The sequence below is a fragment of the Chironomus tepperi genome, unplaced genomic scaffold, assembly GCF_022539635.2.
Source record: "Chironomus tepperi strain 1889 unplaced genomic scaffold, CSIRO-AGI_Ctep_v1 contig_445, whole genome shotgun sequence".
In the NCBI taxonomy this organism is placed as follows: domain Eukaryota; kingdom Metazoa; phylum Arthropoda; class Insecta; order Diptera; family Chironomidae; genus Chironomus; species Chironomus tepperi.
This window is the reverse complement of record NW_027226567.1, coordinates 466618-488309: the sequence shown is the minus strand read 5'-3', so window position 1 is coordinate 488309 and position 21692 is coordinate 466618. Positions and strand designations below refer to the sequence as shown.

Genomic DNA, 21692 nt, shown 5'->3' with positions numbered 1-21692 from the left:
GTTGAGCTCTTCGTAAGAAGAAAATCTTATTAAAGGCATACATGTGCTAATTCAATGGACCGAGATCATGATACAAATTGAATTGGAGATGAATGATCGAATGGATTAGAAAGATAACCATTCATAACTAATTATTAATAAGATAGCCATTCATAATGTAAAAGGAGATTTAAGACTTCAATTAATACCGTTTTAAATAATAAGAATTAAATCGTCAAATTTCAATTCCAATGGAATTTAGCATGAGAAAATCTTTTAAAACTTTCATTCATTCTGACTAGATTAATGTGAATATTTTTTTATGCATGATTTCCCAAAAAATACCAGATGTTAAGTGATTAAGAGAAATTTTGGAATATTTATTTCTAAATCATGCTGAAACTTGTTTAAATTACTTCCTTTTTCACTTAAGTTATGGCTATGGAATTCCAATGATGATCATTTTGACGGGTTTGCAATTGTTTATGTTTTTTTGCTACTGAATTGCTAGTGTTTTGAATTTAATGGAACTGAATGTTAAAGACAGAGTTGAAAAGTGAATTTGTGAGTTTTACCAAAGTTTACTTCGATCAAAACAAGAATTTCTCAAAAAAATCAAAAAAATTTCAAAATTTCGTCGAAAATTTCAAAAAATCCAAAGTTTTGTTCAAAAATCTCAATTTAAGACATAAAATCTCAAACAAGGAAATAAACAGCAAGCATACAGTCAGATCAACTTAAACAAAATCATCCTAATAGAGTCCATCTCTGCAAATTGATTCCAAAAGGCGATGAACCCATTCAATAAAGACTTTATACACTTAAAAGTTTCAATTTGACTCTCATGAGAAAATAATATGATCCATAGAGACATATCAAATAGACATGAATGACAGGAGGAATAGAAAGGAAGACAACTCAAATCATTTTTGACAATTGACAAAGCGAAATAAGTAAATTAAGAATTCAGCAAAAAAAAGATGACAAAATCAAGATTGTGAGAACAGCAACAAAAAGACTTTAAGGAAGTCTCAATTCGCGGCACATCGTTCATTATCGATGAAATCTCATTCATTACAATTTGAATTGTGATAAAAATTTCTTTATTCCGCTTTCATTTTATTATTTTTTTATTCATTAAGACACAACAATTGATGTTGCAAGTTATAAACTTTTGCGAATCACCATTCCATGAACATTTTATTTCTTCCATTCTCTCTCTGTCTCACTCTTAATATAGTGTAAATTCAATGTTCATTCGATTTCATAATTACATTATATCATTTAGCTGTCGATTTTGCCACGTATTGTATTATGAGTTTCATTAAGAAATTTTCCATCCGTCGCTGATCGACTTTGTTGGTGGTCAGCATGTGATCGTTTCTTTTATCAATATCAATTAGATTGTCGTTGAGAATGAATAACTGACCTGAATAGCAATATCATTCAATGAAGTTTATTTAGAATCAATTAGGAAGGAAAAATAGTTTTTGTTTTAGACTGTGATGATGCGATGAGTCGACGTTGATCATCAATGTATTTGAGGCTGAATTATACATTAGAATGTTACTTTGAAATATAAATAATCAATATCCATTGTCGTGATTCACGCATTAAAATTGAATTGGATTTTCTTCTTCATTCAAGTGCCTATTTTCTAGAAGCTTAATAACATTCGTTTAAGATGAGGTAGATAACTGCCTTTCGGGCAGGTAGTAGTCACTTAAGTAGCTCTTACTCAAAAATTCTTAGGCATGTCTCAAGGTCTTGTTGTATAACAGTCATGTACTGTGAACAATCGACAATGTCTATTTTCTTCTTTTAGTGCAGGGGATGGAAGTAATTCTTGTTAAATTCAAATTGATTTGGGTTAATAATAAAATAAATTTGCATACTCAGCTTGACGAAACTTTATTGGCGACTTGTGTCTACATTTTTTAATAACATTTTCTGCCTGAAATTGGCAATTATTTCTATTTTACATTTATTACTTCCTTATTTTAGAATTTTTAGAGACTTGATCAATAAATTGATGCAATTGAGATACAAAAAGTATTTTTAAAGTTTGCAGCTCTTCATAAAAATTGAATGGAAAATTTAGTAATAAAGATAAAGAGGTGCTTCATGCATGGATATACAGTTCCGAGTAACTCAAATGAAGAAGGCTTCGCCACGGAGAGTTTAAGGCTTCGCTAAACAAGAGCTCTGTTTGGCAGTCATATGGACGCGTTTTGGGTTCTACTTCAAAGTTGCAAAACAGGCACTTGTCACAGGCAAAAACCGTGCAATTCCTTGATAATTTGTATGGTTTTTGTAAACACCTTATTAAGAAATTGTACGGTTTTTGCTTGTGGCAGGCTGGCTGTTTTGCAACTCTGGTACACCTTGACATTAATAATCCATTTGGCATTAATAAAAGAGGTTACGCAGAAACCCTAAAAGCTCCGTGGCGAAGCTTACTTTATTTGTGTCGCTCGGGAGCTAAGCTGTTGAGATAAACTGTTTACGGGATGTTAAGTATAAAGCTATATTGATAAGGATCTTAGTATATACATAGTATGCTGTATTTACAAAGCTACATGTAGCTATAGCAATGAGTACTGACAATCCCATACCCAATCATATCCAACTCTCCATCGACACACATCAGGCTTATGTCCAACCCCTCAATTTGCAAAAATTTATTAAATCAATCTATTAGCAGTGATTTGTTTGTAAATTATTTTCCATATATTGCTTGTCATAATAATTATGGCCTGTTGTAGGCAGTAGAATTGAGAAGAAAGCAGCAAAAAAAATTGTATTTTTATTTATGATGCTCGAAAACAATTCGAAAGTTATTTTTTTGTTTTGCTTCTCGCCGATGCCGATGTATGAAAAACTGTGTCATCACACACATTCATTAATTAAATTTTTTTCTTCTTGCACATGCTTGTTTTTCGCAATGAGTGAGTTATTTTGGGTACATAAATAAAAAATTAATAGATTAAAAGAAGTTTTGGCATATTCATGATGATCACGAGATTTAGTAAAAGCAGCAGATTAACGAAACGAAAACAAGTCAAGCTAATTCCGACAGTTATCTTGTATGAAATCACCAGAAGCAGATAAATACAGTTATGATACTTTTCAGTAGAATTAGAGTCATCATTTTAATCATCACAACAGCTCACCGCATGAAATGTAATGAGCAACACAGAGATGAAGAAATTTCTAATGCACGCGCAGCTCAGCCAAACAAGCTACATTTTTTTTTTGGAGATCTAATTTCAGTTTCACTTGCTGCTTTAAATTAATCGTCATGTAATTAAGATCATCTTTGCAAATATGATATTAATACGATTTTGGCATTAATCACAAAAAGCTGGGAAATATGAATGCATTATAATGATGGAAATAAAATCAGTTCAATCTGCGAAATTATTTCAATATTGATCAGGTTTATTAGCTTATTCTCTTTTTGTATTAAGCCACGAAAAAATTAAATTTCACTTGATGGAAGGTTCGAGATGAATTTTCACTTTTCATAACCACCCTGATCGGTGATTTGTGGTGAGAAAAAATATGAGGAATTGCTGATTGCTTATCATCAGCACAACTTTCATTATGAGTGAATCTTTATGGATTGAAAAGTTGTCAAAATCAACTTTCGATGTTCAGCTCAGAGTTGGGATGTTTGGCAGGTTGAAACCGCTGTTATGATCAGGAATTAACCTCGTTGGATGTAATTGTAAGTAATTGTAATTAAGAATTTCGTACAGATTTAGAAATGTAAACAAACTGAAAAGGGGCTTCCAACTATGAATGATCACCATTATTTGAATCTCAAATGACCGTTATGATAACTTGAGGTAATCTGAACCAAAAATCATCAAATGTCTTGGCTAAATGGACGCAAATCAGTCATTGATCATCTACATCTATATCAGTAATCCTTTTTATCACTAACATAGCAATGTCCAGACTACTATGTTGTGTCTGTAGAAAGACAAGTAGCTAATAAATCCAAATTTTCACCAACTCTGCCTCATCCACGAACCTTAAAGCGAATAAACTTTCTCAATAATCATAAAAAAATAATGAAATGCATATTGGAAATTTAATGGAAAGTTGCACAATCACAGTTTTTCACGACTTATGGAAATGCCTTTTTTGCATCATTGTCTTTTTGGATCGCGTAAATATATAAATATTTACATGCATTCCTTGCACGCTTTTGTGACACTTAGTATTATGAATTATTACGTTGTTAATTCAAAGTAAATAGATTTACGTCTCATAAATCTTAAATTGGAACGAAGCAAATGGAGCAACAGCAGCAGCAGCAACAAAATACCATTTGTGTCCAACTTACACAGTCATAATGGAATTTCATTTGCTTTCCTTCATAAATAAAGTAAAACACATACATAAGACATGAAAAGAGAAGAATTCTCAACTCTTCGGCAAAGAATGGACACGGTCTGATAAAAAAAGAAGTTTGTTGCTGTCTGATGGCGAAAAAAAAAAGAAAGTTCATGAGAATGAATAAATATAATTTCATTCCAGTTATGTTACGAAGGCATTAACTAAAGCAATTAGTAAATTTTTCGATATCTCAGCACCTCTTAACCATCAGACCGATAATAAAGACGTGTACGCATATAAACTCTTGTCTTTTATAATATCCAGCATTACTTTCACATTTCACTATCATTGCCTTACTCGCAAACTCTCGTGCATCGCGATAAAGATAAGAAAAAATTATTTAATATCCTCATAATACAATCAATCAGATCAAATTGCTTCTTTTATACATATTTAAGATGCTATTATTTATTTTATATGGAGAAATCTCTTGAATTATTCATCATTTCTTTCATCTTCTATAGCTGAATGATTGGAGAAGATATTTATAATTAACACTGTTAAATAACAACACAGCGGTTGTGCATGCATTGTGTTCGTCACTTATTGAAAGTCTTCAGTTTTTTTGTTTACTTTGGGAAATAAAGGAATGATTGCGACGCATTTTTATGGAATCAATTTGTAAATATTTAAACTTGTTTTTATAGGTCTTTAGAATTGGAATTGAATGTGAGTCACATGTTCATCATGTTAAGTAAATATGATTTATTATTCTTGGAATTTTGGGTCTTTTTGTTGGTGAGGCTAGCTTTGAGAAAAATGAAAAAGGCTCCGCCACGTAGCTTTAGAGGTTCCAAATGGCTCCATATGGGTGCCAAAATAGCCAACTTCCATTTGGTGTTAATTAAATATGTTTGGCTGAGCCTCTTTCATTTATGTCGCTCGGATTGGGTTTCCAAAAACGGTACATTCGTAGGAACAGAAGCTCTATCTTCTCAAATCCTAGGTATTAAGTCTGAGTAGAATGATATCTGGAGTATCACGTCATACATCGACGAATCTGTAATAATGTATCTATGGTCTAGGTGGTTAGCCAACAGATCAGATATATGTATCAATACTTTGTGAGTACGTAGGTTCGATTCCCACTGGAGACTGATAATGTATTGTCAATATGACAACGGCATTACAGTTGATTATATGACGAAATTGCTTAGAATTTGTGACTTTAGTAATGAAGGCCAAAAATGACATTAGACATTATTAGATCCAAGATGATTAATTCGACGACATACATAGATTCCGATTGACACAAATCTCAGCGCCTTGCAAAAATCACAATTACACAGCAAATCGCATTATAACCATTTAAAATCTTATAGACAGCTATTTCGCAATGTGTAGTCAGTCATTAATTATTCTTGAGAAAATATGATAAAAACTAATCATATGCTGTGTATATACATAAAATTCATCGATGATGCAATATTGCCTGTAATGTGGCGCATTAAATAAAAAATTTCACATCAATTTCCTCAAAAAATTCATCAATTCAATTGTTTTTTGTGTGAGCATGTATCGACTTGTAAATTGTTAGCCTATTTATATTAAATTTCCTAGCATTTTTTACCAGAAATTCCATCATAATAGTCTATCAATTAATCAAGCTAGCGCGTTGAAAGATGCAATTCAGAAAATTATTTTCCCATCATGTTATGGATCTAAAATTTTATGTATCGCGTGTAAATGCCAGCATAATTCCATCCGAATACGTATTTATTAAGCTTATCAGAATGAAATAATTAACGGAAGCATGAAAAAAAAGACAATTGAGACATAATTGATAAGTAATTTCAATAAGAAAGTCAAAAAGTCCCGCGTAGGGTGACGAATTGAAAATTTTTTGTCGTACTTAATCACTTTCATCTTTCACATAATGACACTTAAGAAATAGCAACTAAAATTCTCCGAGACTCTTAATTCTTCTTACTTTATGGTGTGAAGTAAACAATGGGTAAATTAGATGAAGAGTAAATGAGATTTGAATTATGAAGATGATAGTGACACACTTTTTTTTCAATTATTATTCATTTTCTAACATTATTATGAATTTGCTTGAGGGTCGTTGACTAATGATGTCTAGTGCTTACTTAATGATTACGGAGGAATAGGTGTAAAGGTCAGTTGTTGAAGGAGATTTGAATTTGAGTCAATTTTTTCATATAAAATCCAAGTTTACTTCGATCTCAGGTTGAGGATTACATTATATCGTGTCCAGGATGAGGGTCTGGGTCAACCAGCTATATCAACTCAAAACCAGACCTCACAACAAGCAGAGCAAAGCTCCTGAATCTGGCCTGTTGACTAAGGTCTTGGGTTTAAATGCGTATATGCTTAATTCTGTGAAGATAACGAGTGATCTTGATAGAAACTACATGTCTGCGACTCGAAGACAGCTATCAATATCTGGATATAGCTATTCATCTCTATAGCTAGACATTTGCTAGACAAGTCTGGAATTTTGTGACACTGAAGTCTATTAATTACACGTCATTGATGAACAACTCCTTGGGATTCTCAACAAAAACAAAAATATTAATTACCGTGCAAAAAAATAACAGAGTGAGAAAGACAACGTTGCCAGATTTATGCCTTCATATTAAATTCTTGCTAAAACTCTTCTGATTATTCCATTAAAAGTATTCATTTATATTTAATTGCCAGAAATTCTCATGATCTTGACATTTGAATTATGCCTTTAACTTTTTTTATGACTCTCTTTTTTTTATATGTGCGTGTATTTGTAGCATACAGAATATAGACTTTTAATGCATCACATTTGAAATGCATCGTCACTTTAATTTAACTCAATTTATCACTTCATATGTCAAGTTTTTAACGCTTCATGTTGATCATGGCTATATTTATGGGCGATGAAAGATTCTAAATATATAGGAAATGTTCTAAATATATGTTGATGATCTGATGTGCTTTTTTTATGCTCGATTTATGCTGTGTTGTTTTGCTTTGGAAATGACAAGAGTTTGCATTTTTGTGGATGTTTTGGGAATTTTTTGTTAATTAACATTTTTAATTCAGTGAATAACTTGGATGTTTTGTGACTTTAAGAGACAATATATTTAGTAAATCCAGATCTAGAGAAGCTAGTCTTATGTCTTTCAAGCATTTGGAACCAAATTAAATCACAGATTAACAAGTAAATTGCAAAATTCACGAATAAATTTATAACGTTCATTTGATATTTGAATAATATATTTTTTACATAGTTGAAAACCCCTTTTTTGACAAAACTTCACTTTGCATTTAAACTCTGAAGAATAAACATCAGAAATTAATATTATAATCCGCATAAAGTTCTTAATTACATTTAAGCCCAATTATAATTATGTTGAGTTCATTCCGTTTGGCACATTAAGACTATTTTATAGCAATAAAACCAAAATTTTATTATTTGACAGTTTAATTCTGAGTATATCAATCATTCTATACACTTAAGCAGTCATTGAATCTCTCAGAAGGTCAATGTAATACATATGGTCGATATTCTCATGCGGGTTCTTCAAAAAAATTCCCGTACATCTCAAAAAAATTCAATAAAGCTATTCAGAATCAAGTAAACAAAGGCAATCCATTCAGCATCAATGCATACAACAATAAATCTTGTGGAATGTTAATGTGTTATGTTTAAGGAAGAAATTTGTTGAAAATGAAAACAATCTACAATGTTTCTAGATCATTAAAAAGCATGAACATAATAAAAAATAATGGAAATAGACATTTCATGAATAAAAAAAAGTAGAAATTTCGTGTAGCTGAATAGAGCGACTCTTAATGGTCCATCATTAAAAATCGATGCAAGTCAAGGAGGAACACTAGACATGATGTTCAAAAAATATTAATAAAGTGAGCGGAATTATGAAATTTGAATGCATCATTATGACTTGTTGGATCTATTCACTGCAGTCATGTTATTTGTATCTATATACAAAGTTAGTCGTGTTGTCAAATAAAGGAAGGGAAATTCAAATGTTTGATTTAAGTATCGTGGATGACGAGTTCATATCACTGCCATAATTTAAAATGTATCTATTCGAAGTAAAAAATCGATTCACAAGTGAAATTTATTGACATTTCACATTTGCTTACAATTGAAATAAGGAGAAAAAGTCGATGTTACGAGTAAACAGTTATAAGCCTCAATATATTCATGATTCCCTCCCATTCTTCCCATCATCAGTATTTTGTTCTTATTGCTTTGCATTCTCAATTGTATGTCATGATCATGAAAGAGAAAAAAATGTAAAAAAATACTGGATTATTGTGCTGATTTCCATTTTTTTCTTATAACTAGCTGCTGCTTTATTACATCCAGTTTAGAAAAAATAGAATTCGAGAACAGAAATTCTTAAAACTGGAAGTTAGTCAATCAAAACATTTAATTGATAACAAACGACTCATTTCGAAAACAAACGGTAAAAATCGAAAGGAAAATGAGAATGTATAGCAACATAACTTTGTGTCTGTTTATTTGTTGATACCGTTTGGTGCTAAAGAAAGTTCTTTTCATATTTATAATATTTAGGGTGAATGTTGTTTTTGTTCAATAACATTTAATCGACTTCCATCAACCAAATGATCACGTTCGAGCAATTAACATGCAGTTCCTGTTAGAATGCATATTTAAAGACACAAAATAAAGGAAAATGTTTATTCATTTCAAGGACATAATGCAAATTGAATCACTTGCCCTAATGAGCATTCAAAACCGGTTTATCCTTTCGTTTTTTTTTTTGCACAACTGTCTTGTACCTGTAAATAAGAGACTTATGATATCATTTTGTCTTGAAGCTGCTGAAAGGTCAATAAATTTATTTACTTTTTTCAACAGGAAATTTCAGTAAAGAACTGTAAATTCAGCTTTTGTTTGAGGAGCGCAAGCCTCTTTGATCACGGATGTGTGAGAAATTCGGATGAGAACAATAGGAACAAATGAATTATTATTGACTGGATCATTGTCTAGCACAGTCTGACACTTGATGTAATAATCTGGGCTTGTCGAGGGATTAAAATTTGGGATTCACGGATTTTTTTAAGACTTTTGAAGACAGTTGTTGATTTAAGAGATATGAAGCTTCTTGGATCAGTTCTACTGGATCTCAAAAATTTCTTAATTCCTTCCTGCTGGATTCTCAAAATTAACATAAATATTAATTCAAAAATGCGCACAAAACCCAAAAAATTCAATTCTTCCGAACACATCCCATCCTATTCTTTTCCAATTGCAAAGACAGAAAGCATTGGCAGTTCCATTAAATCAAATAAATGAGTTAAACTATAGGGAAGAAGCATAATTGAATTCTTCTTTCGTCTGCTGCACACATAACATGAAGGAAACGATAGATGACTTATAAGTTGAAAGAGTTCTCGCAATGTAATTGCTTAATGCAGTATTTAAACATCAAAATACTGTAAACAATTGAGGATCAAAAGGGCACGAAGATGTCAATTCCGGATAGTACAGATGAATGCTGAAGAAATTGTACTTTACGACTTTAGTGACATTTTTTTTTCTTATAGGAAGATTAAAAATCATGTTCCAAAGGTTAGAAACAACATATTTCCTGCCTATATATGTATCAGTAACATGATCTTTCTCCATTCTTTTGTCATTTCTTTTTTGCAGCATTGATTTATTTTTTTTTGTTCATGGCAATTCAAGGTACATTCACAAAAAAAAAGTAAGAGAATTCGCAATTAATCTGTGTTTGTTAAGGCATTAAGGCACGATTAAATCATCCAATTCATTCACATCTTTTTTTGGAGAGGTTCTTTTGCGAAAAGAAACGTTAAATAACGAGAATCAACATTTTTTATTTCTTTTCCTTCTTTTTATCATCTTAACAACTCACCAGACAAAAATCTAGTCGGTCTTCTTTCCTTGTATTGTATTTAAAAATTTCTACTGGATCTTTTTGATGTCGCAAAATATGATTAATCCCAATTTGTGACTGCTAATGTGATTAATTCCAATTACGATGAGTAATATAATAAATTTTTTATTAAACAACACTCATTCACTACTTGAGGCTACTGCTTCAAAGAAATTCAATTATTTTTTGCTTATTTTTGCGAACTGGATCATAAAAAATTTTTTAATTTTTTTTTATTGTATTCAATCGATATTGGATTTATTGGCATTAATATATAATTATCATTTAACATAAATACACTTTCGAATTTTTTTTTTTGACACTCCAACTATCTGTTATTAATTATTTTCACTTAATATTATGATTTTTTTGTGTGTTCGGTTCCGAAATAATATTAGACATGTAACTTATTCAACGTGTAAAGAGAAACTGAGCACAGTTTATGGATGTGATCATTGTCCAAAAGAAGTGAAATAATAGTGAGCGTAAAGATCATGCGGAATTGTGAGAGAGCAAGTCAGACAGCTATACTGTTGATTTTTGAAATAGAGGCGCATGGGATACATATTCACAAAATTCCCTTCAAAACTACTAATTTTACAGAATTTGGCACTAGAATCCAGCTTACCAAAATTTATTCGCATTATTTCAGACCCATAAGATCCCAAAACAGTCAAAAAACCGCACCTAGGCAGTCAATTTATGTGCAAATTATGCTCATCCAAAAATCGCAGGTAAAAAGAGAGAAATTGAGAGAACTTCGTTAAAATAACGGATTTTAAAAATTCAAATTCAAAAGCATGCTACCAATCACAAGTTGCATGCCGTCAAGCATTGATTGTTTACAAAAGTTATTTTAATTAATTGAAGCACATCTAGCTATCTAAATCAGTGTTGAATCATTGGAAAATATCAAGGAATTAGGACAGTTGACATCTATGTCAAGAATGAATTAAATCAAATGTCTGATGGTTTTATATTAGTTACGAAATCAAAAAGATCCAATAAAAAATCAAGAAAATTTAAAAATATTAACATTGAGAGATCATCAAGTGACGATTTCAATCTAGACAAGGCAATTAAGTAAGTGACAATGCAATAAATTAATTTAAAATCATCAAATAATTAAAAACTGATTCCAGACAACTAGAAAACATTAAATTTGATCTACAAACATCAGATTACTGTGAGAAGGCATTAATTCAACTGGAAGAGGTGATTAATCAGCAATCTGTAAAGGAAATAATTTGTTTGGGCATTGGAAAAATTAGTGAGGATATAATTGCGAAACATCAGTTAGAGTTCATATCAATAATTAAAGAGAAATTCCAAATTGATAGCATAAAATTTTATGATCCAGTTTTTGATCAGAACGACAAATTAATCCTTGATTCCTTTAATTACGAAGTGCTTTTAGAAAATAGAGAGGGAAAATATAAAGTAGAGCATCCGACAATATTCTATCTTCCTCATTGTCCCAAGCAAATTACAAACAACTTACTGTACTCAAATTGGAATTTTGAAGGCTTAAAAAATCTCATTCTTATTTGCAATAGCTTTAAGTCAATTAAAGAGGCAACACCAGAGAGATTTTTGAGACCAAACGCTCACTACTTACTGGAAATTAGTAATTATACTAAGGAATCAGAGATATTAAATTCCTTCAAATTCACCGACATTTTTAACGACTTTTCTCTTCATTCATTCCCATCCACAAACTTACCAGATCAGTCATCAACTTTTTGGACTAAAAAGCCTGAACCGAATTATTCATTAGAGGATCTAGAACTTGTTACAGCAGAATGTCAGGAACAAAAGTCTTGAGAGGAATTTTGAATGAATTGCGTCTAGCATCGCCAAACAATTGCATCAAAAATTCATTGGCAGCAAAGTATGTGCTCGCTCAGTTCAAGAAATATCGCGTAACTGATGAGCAGCTTTGCAAGGAGAAGGATGAAATGTTATTTTTGGGCAATACTTATCTGTGCTACTTAAATTCATCAAGAAAATATAAACAAATTAATGATGAATATAAAGGTGCTGGAGAAAGAACCGTTGAGGATACAGCTGCAATGGTTGGCTTTAAATTACCACACGATCCAAAATGAACACTTTATTTCATGGTATATGATACAGAACATTTTTTAGTAATCCAGAATTAATAAATAAAACTATTATGAAGCATATTGTTTTTCTATAAGTTTAGCGATTGTCGTCATTTGAATATTGGATGTACCTTCATAAATTGTTCCAGCTTTAACATCACGATAGAATTTTTCTTGTGGGAAATCTTTTGTAAATCCAACACCACCCATCCAGTCAATGCAAGCAATTGTGACTTTTTGAGCTACCTGTGATGTGAATAATTTGCACATTGCTGCCTCTTTCAAAAATGGAAGTCCGTTTTCTTGCAGACGTGCTGCGTTGTAAACCATAAGACGAGCAGCTTCAATCTGTGTTGCTATTTCGGCGACTTGATATTGAAGACCTTGGAAGCTGTAAATTTCCTTTCCAAACTGCTTTCTTTCTAATAAATAAGGAATTGTGGCATCAAAGCAGCCTTGTGCTAATCCAACCATTTGTGCACCGATTCCAATTCTTCCTTCATTCAAGAATCCAGCAGCATATTGATATCCTTTACCGAATTCACCCAAAATATTCTCTTCAGGTACTTTAACGTTATCTAAATGAATCATACAGGTTCCACTGGCAACAAGACCTAATTTGTTTTCCTTCTTGCCAATTGACAATCCTTCCATTCCACGTTCAAGGATGAATGTTGTAATACCTCTATATCCCTTTGATGGATCAGCATTGGCCATAAGTAAGAATACATCTGCAATATCTGAATTACTAATCCACATTTTAGTTCCATTAAGTATATAGTTTGATCCTTCTTTCTTTGCTGTTGTTTTCATGGCAAATGCATCAGATCCAGATGATGGTTCCGATAGTGCGAAGCTTGAAGCCTGAAAGGTAATATGGGAAATGAGCCATTTGTAGGTTTTAAGGAATTAGACTTTACCCATTCAGTTGCCAATTTTGGAAGGTACTTTTGCTTCTGTTCCGGTGTGCCAAGTCTCTTGATTAATGGATTGACTAAGGAGTTCTGGATATCAACTAAGATAGAGATATTCGAGTCGACTTTAGACAGCTCCTCAACAGCTAAAATAGTCGTCATAAAATTCGATCCAGTTCCTCCATATTCCTCATCAATTTCAATACCCATAAATCCATTCTCAAAAAGTCCTTTAAGTATTTCTGGATCTTGTGTCTTCGTCTCCTCCATTTGACTCACTTTCGGTGCTATTTTTTCTTTAGCAAATTTGGCAACTACGCATGCATAAGTAATGATAATGATAACAAAATAACAATTTGTTAAGCTAATTAGTGTGACTAGGAAGTTGAAAAGTCAACTTACATGCTTCCTTCATCACTAACTCATCGTCAGTCAGTTTGGTCAATGGAGGAACTGCCGAATAACTTCTTGACGTCAAAACTTTTGTGATCTTTCATAGAAAAGATAAGGATAAAGTCATAAATTATGCAATAATTATCATTACGTCCATCTCACATGTCTAATGGCAGTTAAATGCTTTGAACCCAACATCTTAAATATCTAATAAATGCAACAAGTTGTACTTTGGAAGTTAAAATCACTTTAGGAACAAAAATAAAATTTGATAAAAATAAATGAGTGAACAGTTGGAACTAGCGATCGCAACTGTTTATATGTACACAAGAGAATTGACGACAGAAAAAAAATTCAAAGCTTTGATAAAGGAAGAGAGTTTTAAGTTTTGTGAGAGTCACACTCAGTTCTCTTCTCCAAGTTCAAGGTTGTTCTCTTTTTATTTGGATATTTACATACGCGTTTTTACACACTAACCGGCTTGTGTTTGATTCAGCTATTTTTGTATTTGATATTACGCACTTTACAACTTATAGATCTTGGATGATCTTTGAGAATCTAAAAATGAGCAGCATATTGTCTTCTAATTAATCAAATGACATAGAATGGGCAGGTATCCCTAAAAAATTACAGAATAAAGTGTAAGAGTAAGAGTACCTAGCATATGGGGTCGCAGATTGTCTCATGGTAAGTTTACTGTGCCTTAGTCATTGATTATCAAGCATCTAAACAGGCAGACAACGAAAAGTTACCCCAAACTCCTCACAACACACCTGAAATTCCGTCACGAAACACCTGAAATTGCATTCTGACGCATTAATGTACGCAGTAGTTTATGTAATACTAATCTATATAAATTGAAGTATAAATACACTGCAATTTGAGTATTAATCTACTTCCTCAATTAAAAAGTAGAGCTTAATTGCAGATAATCTATAAATATATTAGTAAAATACTTTTATAACCTAGTTACAGGTTAGATCTACATATCTTTAAGACTAGGGTTTGCCAAAAAACTGAAGGTATGTATTGGCCAGCATTTTCTGTTGTTTAAGATGCGCAGAAGTGTATAGATGCAAAAAACAATTTTTGCAGGCCTATGCATCTAATTTTGGCAATCCCTATTTAAGTCATTTCGGTCTCACGAATATTCAGCATCTGTAGAGTAGCAAGGACGGCATCACAATTGATCTGTACAGCCAGCAAAGTAAGACTAGCAACGGTATACCCAAGAAACCAACCCCCTGCTAAAGATTATCCTAATAAGAATATGCTCAGTTGACATTATAATTATTATTTCGTATCCTTTGCATGTCATTATTGAAACAGGTAGAAATCTTATTGATTTATGATTGAATGAATTATTAAAGGAATCTACATACTTAGGTAAATTATTCTAGTTCATCAATAAAGGATGAAAAGTCATTAAAATCTAGTTACTGTTTTGACCTTATTGCTTTATTAGATTCCAAAAGTCAGAAATTTATGGATTGTACCTGAGAAATTGGAGAGGAACAAGCCCTAGTGGCAAAATTTATTTTTTGTATTCAAAAGGAATCAAAAGTCGTTGTCAGGCTAGTCCATGTCATTTTGTTGTCAATATGGTGACGTATTAGCGCTGTATGTTAAATTTGGTTTGTGGAATAGCTTGCAATTAAAATTTGGGTCTGATGGGTCTACTTGATCTACCATACCATTACTACACTTATGACTAGAGAAATGACACCCTACAGTTCGAATACTTTCCATACTGAGTTCGTCAACACATTGTTGTACTTCAAATTAAAAGTCAAGGAATTCCATTACGTACTTTGACAAGCTTTCAATTGGAAAGTCATTAAATATTCAAAAGTACAAAATTAATATTTTTCCTGTATTATTTTTCTATCAACTTAACATCTGACTGGCTCATAATAGTTCCCACATGCGAACAATTCCTTCTTATCAACAACACAGTTCTTTCTTATCAAAACTTTGTACTTTTTGCTTGTATTTTAATGTAAACTAAAAGCAGATATTTGTGCTGAAATTATATAAAAAAAGAATACACTTTTGTGTCTCATTCTTACATTCTGTACTTGTTGCTGTTGTTGTAAAGCCTTATTACCGGTTCTACTTCATTCTTGTTATTGTGATCTGTTTTGAATACAATATGTGGCTTTGCGTGTTCAGTATTCTGTACTTTAAATGACTTGTTATATAATTTCAAGCAATTACCAGTAAATTAATGTTAAGTTTGAGGATAGAACAAAGTCATTGTTTTGCGACATTCATTCTATTTTCTGCTTCGCTGATTTTAGTGTTATGTGCTGTCTCATTTTATCAGCTGACTTCAAATTATTGTTTTTTTCTTATCACTTAATTCCACAAGCAGTCAGTGATTCTGAATGTTATTCAATGTGTTTGGGGGTCATGAAGAAGTGACGTCAACTTTTGTTTTGAGACTTAAACTTGTTTCTGGGTGTGCTGGATGTCATTTTTAAGAGATGCAGCAGTAAATTTGTCTTTTTTCTTTCAAAAGCTTTGAACTGAATACAGTAAACAGCCTTACATCTCGTGCTGTGTGATAAGAATGATACAACACTTGCGATTATTTGTAGTCATGCCGATACCTTCAGTTTCAATGACTTTTTGCGTTATCAGCAAGTTTTCCGTATTTATATTCCATTTTTCTAACTATACTAGGGCTGTTATCGTAGCCAACTAGAAACTAATTGTTTACAGCTATTGACCAAAAAAAATCTAAAAAAACAAAGCTTTTAGGAAATAAAAATACATTTATTTTTAAAAAGGCACAAGCCTGATACAGACTGAATAGAATTAAAACTGAATTATATGCACAAAAGTACACTAATTTAAATGCACTCCAAAAATTTGAACTCTTTTTGTGATTCGGACAAAAATAGCTTAACTTTCATAGTCTTTTCTGAGAAGTTTAGCAATTGTGCTCAATTGCATGTTTGATGTTCCTTCATAAATAGCACCAATCTTACAATCACGATAGAACTTCTCTTGTGGGAAATCTTTTGTAAATCCAACGCCTCCCATCCAGTCTACACATCTTACTGTAGCCTTTTGTGCTACTTCTGATGCAAAGTATTTAGCCATAGCTGCTTCCTTTGTGAATGTCATGCCATTTTCCTTCATACGGGCAGCATTGTAGTACATAAGTCTTGCGGCTTCAATTTCTGTTGCAACCTCGGCAACTTGATATTGCATGCCTTGGAAACTGTAAATTTCCTTTCCAAACTGCTTTCTCTCTAATAAATAAGGCATTGTGGCATCAAATGCACCCTGAGCACATCCAACCATTTGGGCAGCAATTCCGATTCTTCCTTCGTTCAAGATTCCTGCTGAATAGGCATAACCTTTACCGAATTCACCCAAAATGTTTTCTTCTGGAACACGGACGTTGTCTAAGTGAAGCATGCAAGTTCCGCTAGCGCAAATTCCTAATTTTCTTTCTTTCTTTCCAACTGTGAAACCTTCCATGTCTCTTTCGACAATGAAGGCTGTAATACCTTTGTATCCCTTTGATGGATCAGCATTAGCCATAATGATGAATGTTCCAGCCATATCTGAATTACTAATCCACATCTTTGTTCCATTAAGGACATAATGATTACCATCTTTCTTGGCTACAGTCTTAAGTGCAAAGGCATCTGAACCAGAACTTGGTTCGGAAATAGCGAATGATGCTGGATGTTCAGTACAGACTTTAGTGAGATACTTTTCTTTCTGTTCCTTTGTTCCCAAATCATTCAAGAGATTAACAACCAATGTACTGTGAATATCAACCAAAGCAGCAACAGCTGGATCTACTTTACTGAGTTCTTCAACAATGAGCATCATTGTGAGGAAATTGCATCCACTTCCACCATATTCAGGATCAGCCTCAACACCCATAAATCCATTTTCAAAGAGTTTCTTAACTAAATCCTTATCCATTTGATGTTCTTCGTCCATTTTTGAAACTAATGGCTTGATCTGCTCTTGTGCGAATTTTCTGACTGTCAAAAGTAAATGAAAAGAATAATTAAAGTTAATTGATGTGGATTGGGAAGAAACTTGTTTTGTTGTTATTTTCTATTTTTCTACATTTTGTTTTGCTCTCACTTGACTCATATTTTTATGTTTTGAATAGACTTTGGTCAATGGAATTTGAAATATGCTGACTAATGCATTTGAATGATTTAATGCCTGTGCATTTTTATGAAATTCTAAAAAAATGCTATTAAAAGAGAATTTCTTGGAATTTTGAACAAATTTTGAATTTGGTTTACCTAGTTTTAAAATTTTGAAAGCCGTTAAATTTTAAGTTTTTGAAAGCCGTTAAATTTTAAATTTTTGAAAACCGTTAAATTTTGAATTTTTGAAAACCGTTGAAGTTGACGCGAAAATAATGCAAGCTAATTAATTAAAAGTTTATCAACCTGCTAATTAATGCAAATGATAATCAGATGCATTAATTTGCTTCATTTTTCATTCATCGCTTCTCGTTCATTATAAATTCAACCGTTCAGATTTTTTGGGGCTCGTTTCGAGTTATTTTATTGCAGACTTATCTGTGTGCTGTTTTTTATATGTCTCACATCATCGCATGTTTATCGTTCAATACACTCAATTCAGAGAGCACACAAAAAGAAATCGCAGACATTCTTAATTTATTTAATTTAAAAAGGAGTAGTGAGAAGTTTTTGCTCAAAAAAATAAAGTCACAAACTAGAATTTTTTTTAATGTCAATGTGACGTGATTATGCTTATGAAATATGAAGTCTCTCCTCGACACTCGATTATCAAACAGACGCGGCACATTTTTTTAATATTAAAAAATTTGTTCATTTAAGGTGGAAAAGCAAATATTTTAAAAAAACTTATTTTTTTGACGTGGCTGCTGCGTAAAGCTACATTATGATCGTTATTTTCCATCTATTTTTATATCGCAAGTTTTGCGAACATCCAAAATATTTTGAAGATCTTTTTTTTTTCTTTTATCAATCAAGTCTTTATCATATCAGTGAAGGCACAAATAAGTTACATAATTTTATAATTCCTTATTACATGTGACTTACCAGTTTCTTGCATAGCAAGCTCATCGTCTGTGAGGACTGTCAATGGCTTGACTCCAGCTGATCCACTCATGAGTCTTGATTGACCTTTGAGCGAGTTGGCCATCTTTAGAAAAATAATATTTAATTAAATTTAATCAGCATATTAATGCAATTGTGTATGCAACTTACCGCACGAATGGGCAATTTTGTGATAAATCGATTCATTTTTGGATGAGAATGTCGAGGATCAGAACTTTACACTTAGATCGCCTGATTGTAACTGAAAAAAGATTTTAAAAAAATTATTAATATTTTTTTTTTTCTTTTTGTTCTCTGCTGCTGATCTCTCTTCTCATTTTTTTTTCTTTCCGTCCGCATATCTTGTTGACTTTCTGTGACTCTCGTTTCTCTCTCTGCGAGAGTCGTGTTTATGTTTTGACTGTAAAATGATCAAACTTAGGTAGTCAAAAAGCTTTTCGACTGAGTAAACTTTTTTTTACTTTATGTTCCTTTTTATTTAATTCTTCATCCTGACTGCTTGCTTGAATCAAAAAATTTCACTTGCATCAAGTTTTAACATATACAAATAAGAATGCAAAATATTATTTTATTATTTAGAAATGATGGATATTAGTGCACACTGAATCAAATCTTCAATATTTTCTAATGAAATATATAAAATTTAGGAGCTTTTTATTTCGATCCACTGCCACCTTTTCCGTCCTTATCCTTATCAGACTTTTTATCCTTATTCAATGAATCAACAACGCCTCGAATTGTTTCTGATTGTGGATCTACGCCGGGCAAATTTTCTAAAACGCTTTGCAGAAACTCTGGATCAGTAATTACTTCATTATAGTCTTCGTCAACATCCATTGGTGTATCGTCTTTCTTTGGACGTTTTGCTTGTTGAGTGACTGGTTCTTCTGTAAATAGAAATTAATCATAGGTATTAGCTATTAGTCAATATTGAGTAAATTTATCAATATGAAATTCTGTATGAGTTCAGTAACAAAATTAAAATATCAAAATTTGACGTATTTTTGAAATTCAAATATGTGAATAACTTCAGTCAGATAATTTCGTATCAATTGCAGTTCAAAATTATGATTTACCGTTTTTCTTTAAATTCAAATTTCTTTTGGCTTTGTTCAGAAACAAAAATTCAATGTAAAATGCAGTCTAAAAGTAAAATCAATTAATAAACTTACGAGCATCCTGCATGGACATTTGCATTGCAAAGGCGATTTGCTCTTCTTCAGTCATATTTGCAAAATCAGGCATAACCTCATCTGCGCTCTGTTGGGAAATAAGAGAAAAATTCTTTAATTAATTTAAGTCCTTAATATCCTTCTTAAAAATACTAAAAAATTTCATAAAAATGATAAATAATAAAATAACTAATAAAGCATCAATTTAATGATGAAACCCAAAAACAAATAGAAACGAACTCGATGACGTTTTACCGGAGTCTCTGTTGAGAGAGCCAGAGCACGTTCAAGCATTGCTTCATCAGATGTTGGTGCTACAGATGAGATTACTGGAGCATTTGTGTCTGCAGTTTCTTGTGCAGAAGCAGCCTGAGCACGTCGTTGTTCCTCTTCCTGTCTTTGACGTTGTTCTTCCATAGAAACTCTCAAGGCAAGTGCCAATTCTGGATCCTCATTAGGATCGACACCAAATTCAAATCCAGCTCCTCCAATTCCTGCACCACCTAATCCATCCTCTCCTTGAATAATTGGTGATGAAATTAGAGCTTCTTGTAATTGTGAGCCGCGAGGAACGCTCACTAAATGACTTCCAGTTCCTTCTTTGCCATTTAATGTATTAATGAATGCTGTTAAAACATCATTATTCTTCTGATGATCACCATAACTAATTATATCGACATTAACTTTTTCTTTCTTTAATCTCTTGGCTAATTTCTCGACCTCAACTTTATCCACTTCCAATGGTGATCCAATGAACAATACTATGCGCATTTTATGATTCTTTCCTTGGCGATGTTTAAGAACAAGCTACGATAGTAAACAATATTAGTGAAATTGAGGATGAATCGGAAGCATAGCACTTACATGGGCAATTCTGATGCCTGTAACCAAATTAATATTTCCATTGGGCTGGACAAGATGCATTTTTGACATAATTCTTCCAACATCACCGGTTAATGTCACCAATACTTCTACAGTGCTGCAAAATAGACCAAAAAAATTAGAAATTATCTGTGAGGAATCAGAAATTACACTTACTTAGCCATAGTCAAAAGACCAACATTATTTTCTGGATTTGATCGCAATTTTGTAAGACAAACTAAATTTATTCCATCTTTTTGTGCATTTAATCGTGTTGGAAGATAATCTCCATTGCGTTGATAGTCGCTATTATCCAAACTATTGAGAATAAAGAAAATTAATATTTTGGTTATTGAGAATTGCTGAATCACTGTCTAAAATTTTGTAATTTTCATGTCAAATTCAATGAAAATACAGTTTAGTTCACTTCTATCCAATGCTACTTATTGCTTCTTACCAAATCATAGTACTTTCTAACACCATTTTTGCTGCACTATTAGTTAAATTTAAAGAAAATTAATATTTTTTTGTGAAATTTAAGATCAACAAAACAGAATGTGTGGAGTCAACTTCACGCCGTAAGATAGATTTCTAAAAAGCTAACTTTACGTTGTATGATTTCAAAATTTTGAAAATATTTTTTATCGTCCTGTATGCTTGAAACAGGTAATAATTATTAATTTAGGTTTATGCTATTTCTTTGAAGATCTGAAAATGTTTAAAACTTGTTAAATGGTTCCTTTGATGAATCGAATTAACCGTTAATCTAAAATTTGAATTTAAATCTACCAACTTTGTGAAAATTTTGAATTTTCATCTGCCGTTATTTTATTTGAAAGTCGGCTAGTGTTACCGAGTTTAAATAAATTATTCTTGATTT

The 21692-nt window shown here is 32.0% G+C and overlaps 4 protein-coding genes and 1 long non-coding RNA gene across 6 annotated transcripts in view; 1 reads left to right on the top strand and 4 right to left on the bottom strand.

Annotated features, from left to right (window-relative positions):
- Positions 1-10739, bottom strand: part of LOC139098085 (uncharacterized) — a 33556-nt gene extending 22817 nt beyond the window's left edge. The window contains exon 1 of the long non-coding RNA XR_011545145.1: positions 10257-10739. This is a non-coding gene — a long non-coding RNA (uncharacterized lncRNA). The remainder of the gene's footprint in view (positions 1-10256) is intronic.
- Positions 10740-11090: 351 nt separating this feature from the next.
- Positions 11091-12240, top strand: LOC139098265 (SRR1-like protein). Its single transcript, XM_070650402.1, has 2 exons — positions 11091-11360; positions 11420-12240. Exons 1-2 carry the CDS (start codon positions 11239-11241, stop codon positions 12099-12101), a joined length of 804 nt encoding a protein of 267 aa, XP_070506503.1. The 5' UTR covers positions 11091-11238; the 3' UTR covers positions 12102-12240.
- Positions 12241-12353: 113 nt separating this feature from the next.
- Positions 12354-14012, bottom strand: LOC139098266 (short/branched chain specific acyl-CoA dehydrogenase, mitochondrial-like). Its single transcript, XM_070650403.1, has 4 exons — positions 13852-14012; positions 13699-13786; positions 13303-13610; positions 12354-13246 (listed from the first exon to the last, which is right to left on the bottom strand). Exons 1-4 carry the CDS (start codon positions 13885-13887, stop codon positions 12452-12454), a joined length of 1227 nt encoding a protein of 408 aa, XP_070506504.1. The 5' UTR covers positions 13888-14012; the 3' UTR covers positions 12354-12451.
- A 2434-nt stretch (positions 14013-16446) lies between these two features.
- LOC139098244 (short/branched chain specific acyl-CoA dehydrogenase, mitochondrial-like) lies at positions 16447-19038 on the bottom strand. The gene is made up of 3 exons (XM_070650376.1): positions 18930-19038; positions 18762-18864; positions 16447-17699 (listed from the first exon to the last, which is right to left on the bottom strand). The coding sequence occupies exons 1-3, from the start codon at positions 18963-18965 to the stop codon at positions 16597-16599; spliced, it is 1242 nt and encodes a 413-aa protein (XP_070506477.1). The 5' UTR covers positions 18966-19038; the 3' UTR covers positions 16447-16596.
- A 289-nt stretch (positions 19039-19327) lies between these two features.
- Rpn10 (regulatory particle non-ATPase 10) lies at positions 19328-21402 on the bottom strand. 2 transcript variants are annotated; one of them, XM_070650206.1, is made up of 6 exons: positions 21270-21402; positions 20990-21130; positions 20816-20930; positions 20192-20758; positions 19952-20039; positions 19328-19666 (listed from the first exon to the last, which is right to left on the bottom strand). In XM_070650206.1, exons 1-6 carry the CDS (start codon positions 21293-21295, stop codon positions 19434-19436), a joined length of 1170 nt encoding a protein of 389 aa, XP_070506307.1. In that variant the 5' UTR covers positions 21296-21402; the 3' UTR covers positions 19328-19433. The 2 variants fall into 2 exon arrangements, with proteins under 2 accessions (XP_070506307.1, XP_070506308.1); XM_070650207.1 differs by having other exon boundaries at positions 20207-20758.
- Positions 21403-21692: the final 290 nt, after the last annotated feature.

Excerpts from the sequence above, each read along its gene's own strand:
- Rpn10 (XM_070650206.1), bottom strand. The coding sequence starts at position 21,295 with ATGGTGTTAGAAAGTACTATGATTTG. Across the intron at positions 20,759-20,815 it reads CAGGCATCAGAATTGCCCAT|CTTGTTCTTAAACATCGCCA; the intron begins GTAAGTGCTATG and ends TTACTATCGTAG. Across the intron at positions 20,040-20,191 it reads CTCCGGTAAAACGTCATCGA|AGCGCAGATGAGGTTATGCC; the intron begins GTTCGTTTCTAT and ends ATTTCCCAACAG.
- LOC139098266 (XM_070650403.1), bottom strand. The coding sequence starts at position 13,887 with ATGTTGGGTTCAAAGCATTTAACTGCCATTAGACAT. Across the intron at positions 13,787-13,851 it reads ATTTAACTGCCATTAGACAT|ATCACAAAAGTTTTGACGTC; the intron begins GTGAGATGGACG and ends TTTCTATGAAAG. Across the intron at positions 13,247-13,302 it reads CAAAATTGGCAACTGAATGG|GCTTCAAGCTTCGCACTATC; the intron begins GTAAAGTCTAAT and ends ATTACCTTTCAG.
- LOC139098265 (XM_070650402.1), top strand. The coding sequence starts at position 11,239 with ATGTCTGATGGTTTTATATTAGTTACGAAATCAAAAAGATCCAATAAA. Across the intron at positions 11,361-11,419 it reads AATCTAGACAAGGCAATTAA|ACAACTAGAAAACATTAAAT; the intron begins GTAAGTGACAAT and ends AACTGATTCCAG.
- LOC139098244 (XM_070650376.1), bottom strand. The coding sequence starts at position 18,965 with ATGAATCGATTTATCACAAAATTGCCCATTCGTGCG. Across the intron at positions 18,865-18,929 it reads CAAAATTGCCCATTCGTGCG|ATGGCCAACTCGCTCAAAGG; the intron begins GTAAGTTGCATA and ends ATTTTTCTAAAG. Across the intron at positions 17,700-18,761 it reads GCTTGCTATGCAAGAAACTG|TCAGAAAATTCGCACAAGAG; the intron begins GTAAGTCACATG and ends TACTTTTGACAG.